This window comes from Juglans microcarpa x Juglans regia, chromosome 6S (assembly GCF_004785595.1).
Source record: "Juglans microcarpa x Juglans regia isolate MS1-56 chromosome 6S, Jm3101_v1.0, whole genome shotgun sequence".
NCBI lineage: Eukaryota > Viridiplantae > Streptophyta > Magnoliopsida > Fagales > Juglandaceae > Juglans > Juglans microcarpa x Juglans regia.
Genome location: NC_054605.1, coordinates 2,141,169 through 2,151,312, shown reverse-complemented (window position 1 = coordinate 2,151,312; position 10,144 = coordinate 2,141,169). Strand labels below are relative to the sequence as shown.

The window sequence follows — 10,144 nt, the reverse complement described above, 5'->3', positions numbered from 1 at the left end:
GAAATGGTCCCACACTGCTGAGGGGTCTTTATTTGCCCTCCTTTTACGAGGGGGGACTAGGAGACCTGTGTCACTAGACAAGTTAATATTTGAAGCCATTTGTGATCGGTTTTCTAAAGGAGTAGCAGTCTCATTATCTCTTAAATTTGTATGAGTGTCACTTTCGAAGCAATCCATATATAAGCTGACATATAATATAACATATAAAAATCAAGATATTAGAATATGAACTAAAAATTACTCTATTTTTATGATTTAAAGAAACTCAAAAGAAGGAGAAACCATTGATCAAAATATTCAACTTATGTCAGAACCCTAACTACATTCCAATATTACTGGTGCTGTTGGAAATTGACATGTAGGCTGGGTGCATGATACTTTGTCACTAAGCGAAAGGACAGGTCTCTATATATCTGCAGGCTGTAGCTAGCAAAGCAGCCAAATACAAACTAGTTTGAAGAGAGATATGGATTGGTTTCTGATACTGCTACCAAAAACAGAGAACAACAAATACAAACTAGTACTCCCTCGATCTTCCATGTTTCAAACTTTTCTTTCAAAATAAGATTCCAACCAATCGCATGAAAACAACTTGGTTGTTCATTTTGGGATAAGGAAACAACACAAACAAGGGCAGTTGATGGATTCCATATAGTCATATTCAAGGGTGAAAATTTTGGCCAAATTCGAGATGAACCACGTCATTTCGAAAATTAATCAAACTTTAATATTATATTCTTAGTCATATCACGCTATTAACCAATCCTTCTGTTCTATAAAATTTTTACATCAAGCTATTAATCCATACAGATTCAGCGTTACATGTCAACCATTAATACACCTCCATATCAAACATTACACCTGAAACTTCAGAAACTATGCCTAAATCAACGAGATTTCATAATTCCATTAATACACCACCATCTCAAGCATTACACGCATTATAAACATTGTTTTCTATTGAAAATAAGGTATGATAATATTTTTGATATATCATCCAAACATTTGTCTTTACATTCATGTAATTAATTCAGTACCCAATTTAGAATGAGTGTGATATTGATTCTTGTGTGCGTGCCAAAAGATTGCATAAAACCCAACAAGACCAGAACCAGAAAATTAACAAGGATTGCATAAAACCCAACAAAACAAAAGAATCTTCACATTCCCAAACATCAGTTTTTCCCTCAATAATTGATGATAATCATCTGTTCATCTAACCTCAAAGAATATCTTCTACTTTTTTGTTCTACTTGAGTGAGAAAAAAAAAAGAGAGAATCTAAACAGAGAGAGCCGAGAGATAACCTTGACCCGATTAATCGGAACGGAGGCCTGGAAGCTCGAAGTCGGAGAACAGTAATGGCGACGGCGACGACGGAAAAGGGCGACGGAGACTAGGGTTTTCGCAATGGTTTCGATGGGATTCAGAAGAGAGGGATGAATTAGTGATAAAGAGAGGGCTTCTGTAACACCCCAAACCCAGTTGGCCTGGAGAATTACTACCTGTCACTTAAGAACATGTTTTCTAACACAACTAAAATAAAACTCCAAAACTTTATTAGCAAAACTCAATCACAAGTACTCTAAATAACCACATTGAAACTCTACAAAGTTATTACTGCAGCAAAATAAGCTAAGGAGTCCAAAATCTCCCGGTAGTCATAACAAACCAAACTAATAACTTCAAAAGTCTTACTAAACCCAAGCCCAAGGTATAATTAAATCTAAAAGACATAAAACATCAGAATTCCTTCTTCTAACATCCTCTCTCAGCTTAAACATGCTCCCCAATCTAATCCAGGTCCTCAGTTGGACTCTCCACATCATCTGAAAAATATTATGAAGATAAGGGGTGAGTTATCAACAACTCAGTAAGCAGAAATCATATGCTAGCGTGTAAACATGAGCATTTACAACGTAGCGCATGCAAAACAAAATATTTTCCAGAGTTATCATGCAGAACAGAACATATTTTCAAAAGTAATAGAGCGATGGTTTTAAGACAAGAAAAACTCATAGTGCTTTGGCATAACATAAACTGAGTATCATCATCAGATCAAAACAGAGCATCAAACAGAGCAGAGACCATGTTTCACCCCCGTGGTAGGGTTGTGCTAACCCCGGTAGCCAAACCAGGCAGAGACAGAGGTGAAATCTTTCCTTTATTCTTCTCGGAGCCCCGAGTGTGCACACAGGAAAGACCACAATAAAACCACTTTGTTTTCAAAGTGGGTGCACTCAGAGACAGAGAAATTGGTACCAACCCAAACAAAGCAGAGCATAACAGAGCAGAGCAGAGCAAAGCAGAGACAGAGTCAGATACGAAAACCAGTACACCATGCCAAAGGTTTTCAAATGTTATATCAAAATAATACAGAGTACCAAAATAGAATCAGACAGTTTACCCACACTGAACACAAAAGTCAAAACATCTTTCTAAATAAATGCACAACTTTTCATATTCTCAATATCGCTCATTTTTCAGATTTCAGAAACCACATGACAGAATTTAGCTCATGTCTACACAATGCATGTCAGAACATATTTTTCTCTTGTTCGTACAAATTTCATGAGTATGCAAATAAATGACCGAGATTGGTTTTTTTTTTTCAAAGTTCTCATTTCACCACAAAAATATGCAAAGTTTTCAAAAAATCAACCTCAGTCTCAAATAATTCGTGTAAGGCCTAGCATAGGAACCCCGCTTATCTGACTCCTGCAGCGCATTATCTATGACTTGGATACGGTCTCTATCTGTCTCGTCATAATGCTATAATATAATTTTTGAGAGATCACGGAGGTGCTAGAAGTGGCAACTCAGCAACAAAACAATGCCAAAAGCACTGTGGCCGTGGGTCTCAAAAACCCATTTTTGAACGGGTGCAAACGAAGACCCGAGATTGATAGGGTAGGGCTTAGGGATGTCGGTGAGGCTAGTGGTGGTGGTGGTTGGCCGTGGGTGGCGGCGCAAGAGGCGGTTGAAGTGCAAAAACACCCAAAACGAAAATGTTGATGGTGGGGCTTCACCGGTGACAGATCGGAGGTGGGGTTGGGTCCAATGGGTTGGCAAGAGGTCGAGGATGAAGTGGTGAGAAGATGGTGGCCGGAGGTGGCGCGACGGCGGCGCTGGAGCGAAGGTGACGCCGCGGCTTTGAAGGCTGCTGGTGGTTAACGGCGGCGCGAATGGAGGTGAGGTTGGTGGGGTGAGGTCGCCGGTGGTAGGGGAGGCGAACGGACTGGGAGGTGACGGCCACCGCCGCCGTGAGGCCGGCTCACGGCGGCGGGCTGGGGGAGAGGGGCGATGCACGGGAAGAGAGAGGGAGGGAGTGCGGCGCGCGGGAGAGGAGAGGAGAAAAAGAAAAAGAAAAAAAAAAAGAAAAAGAAAAGAGGAAAGAGAAAATGTAGGGAAAGAAATGAGGTCCATCCTCATATCTTGGGTTACAAAAATGATCCAACGGAAACGATTTTAACACAGCAAGTAAAATAAAATAATTCGAACGCAGTGATTAAAATGAAAATAAATAATTAAACCCCACAACAAGTTAATTTAATTTGAGAAGAAATTTAAACGCATAAAAATAATTAATTTAGAGAAAGCACTTCAAAAATAATTTTCGTAAACTAAAAATCATAAAAATAACAAAACTAAAAATCCAACAATTTTAAAACAAGAGAATAAATTTTAAATTAATAACAAATAATCTTTCAATTAAAAAAAATACACTAAAATACGGGGTGTTACAGCTTCGGTTTTGACGGGTTCGACGGGTTGATTGTTTAAAACCCGTTACTAAACCTTGACCCGATGAACCCGTTCTTATTCAGGTGGACCAAGTCGGTTTTGACAGACGGATTGGGCCCAAGGCCTATTCTGCACAGCCCTAGTAGTAGGTTTTAATTGCAAAACATGAAAAACAAATTTGAAAAAATTATTATTATTATTATTATTATTAAAATAATAATATTTTATTATTATTTTGACTAATCCAATGTAGGAATCTATCTTGAATGGCAAAGGTAAAAGGCAAAACAAATAATTTTAGTCAAATTTTGCCTTTGTCTTTCCCTACACCATTGCTAATGCTCTTAGTGTTCTAATTGTATCCAAAACCACCTTTTGTTTGTTATTTCCTCAACCAATTGAGGAACATGCATCCGGTCCAATATTTTGTGTAATATAGTGTTTTATTGAGACTCTCCACCCCTTTTCTATAAAGAAATGATATATACAAGTCTCAAATGCACAAATTCTGTATAAGCCTTTTATAAAAAAGTGTACTCCACTATGAAAAAGTTTGAAAATTTCATTTTTTTAAATTGGGGTCCACATTTTTACAAAAGACTTATACAAGATTTGTATATTTGAAACTTATACTTAGCTTTACTCTTTTCTATATCTATTTTTAGTTTAAATGAAATGGTATTCATAAAAAATTATAGTTATATATCTTCTTTAATTTTTTCTTTCTTGCATATGTACCATCTGAACTTCTTCAATATGTACGTTAACAAAGCCATTTAAGAGTAAAAGAATACAGAGAATCCAGAGAGATGATTCGCTTCATCCTAAAAAAAATAAAATCCACACAATTCTGTCTCTCTTCAAGAAAAATTTACAGTTAGGAATCAAAAGACATCATGGGCTTTTAAACAACAGTTCTCCCAACAGTTCCAATATTCCATCCCCTCTCCTTTTCCTTTCGAATCTGCTTCTGCTGCGACTCCTTATTAGTTCCAGCTCTCGTATTATTATTGCCCAGCAACGCTCTATGTGCCATCATCCTTCCCCGACTTCCTATGGAGATCCTAACCTTCTCCGTCCCAACATTTACACCACCTTTTCTGATGTGAATTTTCCTTTGGACGCTTCGTCTCAATATGCTGCTTAGCTTCTTATTACCTCCAATCTTCGTTCTTTTGGGACTGTCACAAGGTGTCTGCTCAGGCAAGCAGTTAGCTTCACACGCGTTTGTGTCTTCTTTCTTATCAGCTTGATATGGTGGGAATGGCAGCAATGATAATGGAAGTGTGGCTAAGCTTGGTGCAGCTGGGAGTGGGATTAATGAGCTGCGTCTTGGAGCAGGAGGTGCTGGAATCCTTCTTTCCATTGTGCAAATAGAGACTCTTCCGGTCCTTTTTGGTAGTAGGGGCTGTTCAGACTTCTCAGGGTTGTTTTCCTTCTCTGCAGGATCCATGTATTTGATAAAGCCATCTGTCGGATGAAGAGGCATATGGGATTTCGAGACGTTGTTCTCCGAAAGTGGTCGTGTGAGATTTACTTGGTCTTTGCTCATTGTACTACTAATTGTTTCATTTAGGTTCTTGTGACTTCCTAATGGTCGATTCGCAAGTGGCAGCCTCATTGGCGCTGTATTTTGCTCTTCTTCCTGATGTTTCATTTGTTGTTGCTGCTCAGCTATTTTTGTGTCTACATGTTGGCGTGCCAGCTTCCTTTCAATCAGCAGTTGCGATTCCAATTCTTTAACCTTCGATATAGAACAACCATTTATTACTAGAACATGTGAAAGCAAGGGACAAAATGGGTCTTAACACAATACCTTGTCTTGTAGGTTTTTGGATTTAAGATCTCTTTCTTTTATCTTCAAGTCCAATACATGAATTGTTTCCTCCATCTTCTTGATGTGCACATCTTTACTCTTCGCATCTTGCTTGGTTCTCTCTACCTAAGAAGTTACACATACATTTGACATGCAGTAGGCAAACAGAATCAACATTCAAACACTGTAACTAGATATAGATAAGATGAAATAAAGAAGTTGCTAATTTGAGGACTTATATACCATGTATTTGTATTTCAGAAGTTCGCTGGTGTCTAGTTGCCTCTTTGCTGGACCAAGTTCTATTCCTCTCACTCTACTCGCAAAGTTCAGTGAGCAAAGGGTCTCACCCAAATCATTTTCGTTAGGACTGATCTGTACAAACATTAGGGTCTTTGAATCTCCTCCTGACAAATATAAATTCATTGATCAGGTGCTTCATTTTCTATTCTGCATCTATATAAACCCATGCATACATTATTGCCAATAATATAGAGCACAATAGAAGGAGCAAATCTAATATTACTTCCAAGGGAACATGGAGAAAAGAAGTACCTAGAGAGTCTTGAAGCAAGTGTGTGAGCTTGGAGTTCCTACGGATTGACAGAAAAAAAAATTAGCACCAAAAGTACACATCTAGGCTTCTCTATGTAGACATTTGGAAGTTAACAAACGCAAAGGCTAATCCTTATGTTTATAACCTGAAAGGAATGTGTGGACTTTTTGTCGCAAGAGCGGATATAACATCACCAAGTGCAGAAAGGGATCTATTAATATTTTGGGTTTCCTTGAGTCGTTCACCTTGCACTTCTGTCTTGGCAACTCTCTCACTTCCTGCCAGGTCCACCAACCATAACTTGCTTTTTGTACATTCCCCATTCAACAAATTCTCCCCCTTCACCATCACACAGTGTATGCTGTATTATGAAACAACCGAAGTCTATCCCCTCAGCAAAATCCTTACAACATCCTTTTCAGATATTTATTAAGATGAGTTTATTAAAGATGAGATAAACAGACCAGTGGGATCGGCTGCTGTGCTCATTGGCATTAGTTGAGCCAACTGCCCTTGCATTACTGCCAGTCTGTAAAACTTCCCAGACCTCAGTCATGTTGTTAACATGTGCTTCAACCAGTCCCGGGACATGATTTATTCCCTCTCCCACTTGCCTTATCTCAAGCCTACAAAAACAACCAAAACATTTATACCGCTGGTTTGAAATCTCAAGCCTTTCCTCCCTTTGTTGTACTGAAAATGGCAATGGCAATGGCATGGCTAACATGCCAAAACATTGGTGAATCAGTCAAGCAGTGGTTTAAGATGGAAATGAATGGAAAATTAATTGTCATTTCAAGGGAAAGAGAGTTTTCTTTAATCTTCTGATTACCAAAACTTCAAGCAGAACTTTTTCAATAATTTTTTAAAGGGAAATTCAACAATTTCTACACCAGCTTTGTATGGAAAAGTAAACACTAAATGGCAAACAACCAAGCATCTTTCCACTTGCCTTTTTGAAGCTGCTCCAGGCTGAGCTCCTGAGACTAGCAAATCTCGTATTTGCTCATTATAGACTTCCAAGACACTTACAGATACATCATAACGAAATAGTTTCTGTCTCTCTGTAATTATGTGAAAAAGTTCCTCGAGAGTCCTAAAATTTACGCCTCGAGCTTCTTCTGTACCCTCCATTGTAAAAGTTTTTCCTGTTCCAGTCTGCCCAAAAGCGAATATGCAGACATTGTAGCCATCTAGAACTGAGGTTGCAAATGCAGCCGTGTCTTGAAAAATGTCGGCTAGACATACAAATAAAAATGCAAGAAATGCGTTGTCAAATATAAAGCATTTGTGTGCCATTAATCAATCCATAGAAACAACATTTTGCTTAAACTATTGACTTGTAGTTACTTTGGGTTGCTTGGGGGCCAAATACAGCATCAAACTTGAAGGTCTTTCTAGGGGCGCCATTTGATCTTACAGTGAGTTCACCATCTTTAGCATATTCAAAATCAATGGCCATTGAAGTTCCTGCTGCAATTTCTTCCTTGTTCAGAGGCCTACACCTGCAGAAGACCCTTATGTTTCCTGCAAGTAAGCATACTTGATGTTACTAGCATACTTGATGTTACTTATCAAAAAAAAGTAAGCATACTTGATGTCAATAAGCCCTCTTCTGTTTCCTAGCATAATACTTCGAAATTAAATGTACCTTTCAACTCTAACACCTTGTTGTAAAGTTCTTTTCGTTCCTTGGCCCCTTCAACAAATTTAATCTTAAGGCCCTTGTGTAAATCAACTTGCTGGTTGACTAATGCGAGAGAAAAAAGTTAATATAGTGAAAGTAAAAAGGTAATATAATTGGAAATTAGGAATGTATGAGCATGCGAACTTACTTGCAGAGTGAATGGCAGTCCTCATTTCATCCATATCTGTAAGGCAATTCTTATAGGTCCTTGCCTCCTCTGCTAGCTTTATGTGTTCCATTTTCATGATCTGTTACATGAAACTTATTAAGAAAGTGAAATAATACTGCCAGATGCTCAAAGCGACATAGTTCTATTAACATTTTCTCTCTTATCGGAAGCATCGGTTATGGTTTTGGTACCTTAAGTTTTCTTGTCAAGTCTCTCAATGAAGAAAACCAATTGCTCTTCTCTTTCACTTGTCCCTCGATGGCAAAAGCTGCAAACAGGCAATCACTAATACAGTTGCACATGTTTGAACAGTAAAGAACAACAACAGCAACAACAAAAATAGATTTCCACACCCAAAGATCCAACATGCATTGACTTGCGCATGAGCTCATTTTGGAGCTCCTTTAAAGAATTCCAAGCTTCTTGGCATTCTCTAGTCTTAAGTTGGTTCTCCCTCTCAAGTTGCTCCAACATTCTCCTCGTCTCTGCTAGTTCAATTTTCTGAGACTCAAATTCTCTTCGGAGAGTTTGATAATCACCTTCCACATTGAAGCTACCATTATCCTACAATGGAAATCTTCAATTAGAGTTGAATTATCCTAACTTTAGTTCTTAAAAACTAAACCTGCTCAGTTTTGTTTTTCAAAAGAAATGTACTTTTGGTGCTTCATGTTCTGCCACTTGAGACATTGCCATGCCTTTCAGCAAATCAACTTCTCCGGAATCTGACAACTTCAATTCATCAGGATTCAACAAGGGAAAAGCTTGTAAAACAAAATTTGTAACATAGCCCTGGAAGAACAATTAAAACTTACCAGCTTTAACGCTTAGAACCGGAAGACTGTCTTTAGCTGACATGTCTTCAGTCGTGGGCAGGGGATGAAGCTCGAAGGAGGTCTGAGGAGAGATGTCTTTAACTGTTTGGCACAATGTCGAAGAGGAATTTACAGCTGGGGTCCTTTGGGTATCTTCAATTTCAGACCCATCGATGCCATTCTCTAGAGATAGCTCTACAGAAGACCCTATGATAGGATGACATTTATTTTCCAAGAGCTGAGGAGAATCTTCATAGCTTATGTTGGGAATATCGGGGGATCCAGCGCAGATAACCAAATCAGGAGATGTAAGGGAAAATCCCAACAAGGAACGACCTGAAAATAAATGCAGAATTAAACACGAAACCATTAATGAAAACCATACAGCTTTTCTTGTAAATTATCCACCATCAACGGCATTCTTGTCTCTTGGTTAATTGGATGTCCCCCAACAAATGGCATACAAGCTTTATCTTTTACCGAGTAGAACAAATAATCGTTATTACGAACACCATTAAAACAATTCTCAAGAAGGGTCTGTAAAGAAAGCAAATAAATAGGTAAAATGATCTTGGCCACATTACCGTGACATATGTCGGGATCTGACATTTTCGAAGTGTGTGCGCTGGGAAATGGTGGCCAGTTGTCTGTCAAGAAACAAAAGAGATATGGATCAAGAAATAAGAGGAGGTGCGGGAAAGGTTTGGAGGTAGGAGTAGGGTTCGCGGATGGAGAACTTACATTGAGAGTAGGAGTGAGAGTTAGAGCTGTGTTGTTGGCAAGAAACGTCTGTGAGGAGAAGTGGGTCTTGCCATTGATTATCTTCCATTGACAAATTCAAATAAGGTAAGACTGTTTTTGAACGAGTGCTAAAAAGGAGCTGGGAAAGAGAAAAAGAGAAAACAGTAAGCTTTCGAATCTCTGAGGAGGGAGAGAGAGAGAGAGATATCAAATTAAGCGGGGGTAAAGAAAGTTTTGTTTACAATAATCAATCCTTTGGGTTTCCGTAGATTTCGTCGTCGATTAGAGCTTACGCAGAATTTGATTCAAGTGCATCTGCGTTACTTGGGACATAGATGACCGTTGGCTGTTTGAATTTTGAAATTTCATAACCGGGCCATCCAAAAAGCACCAAATTTTGAATGAGCTACATAGGCGTTGTTTTTTTGGCAAAAATTACTTACTGGTTCTTAATTTTATGAATTTTAGTTTTTTAATTACTTTTTTCCCTTTTAGATTTCATGCTTTTTTTTATTTAATTAAGTTATTTTTTAAAATTTTGTAGCTTTATTTTATTTTTAAATTTTTTCTAATTTATTGTTTTTATTTTTTTTAATATTTATGCTAAGGTGGCATGA

General features: G+C 38.2%; 1 protein-coding gene across 1 annotated transcript; it reads right to left on the bottom strand.

The window, feature by feature from the left end:
• Positions 1 to 4,500: 4,500 nt before the first annotated feature.
• LOC121237834 (kinesin-like protein KIN-14Q) lies at positions 4,501 to 9,788 on the bottom strand. The gene is made up of 17 exons (XM_041134727.1): positions 9,770 to 9,788; positions 9,528 to 9,666; positions 9,371 to 9,433; positions 8,787 to 9,122; positions 8,629 to 8,696; positions 8,325 to 8,535; positions 8,163 to 8,239; positions 7,951 to 8,050; positions 7,767 to 7,865; positions 7,466 to 7,642; positions 7,068 to 7,353; positions 6,580 to 6,741; positions 6,261 to 6,476; positions 6,115 to 6,152; positions 5,803 to 5,966; positions 5,560 to 5,685; positions 4,501 to 5,487 (listed from the first exon to the last, which is right to left on the bottom strand). The coding sequence occupies exons 2-17, from the start codon at positions 9,613 to 9,615 to the stop codon at positions 4,648 to 4,650; spliced, it is 3,051 nt and encodes a 1,016-aa protein (XP_040990661.1). The 5' UTR covers positions 9,616 to 9,666; positions 9,770 to 9,788; the 3' UTR covers positions 4,501 to 4,647.
• Between the last annotated feature and the right edge of the window lie 356 nt (positions 9,789 to 10,144).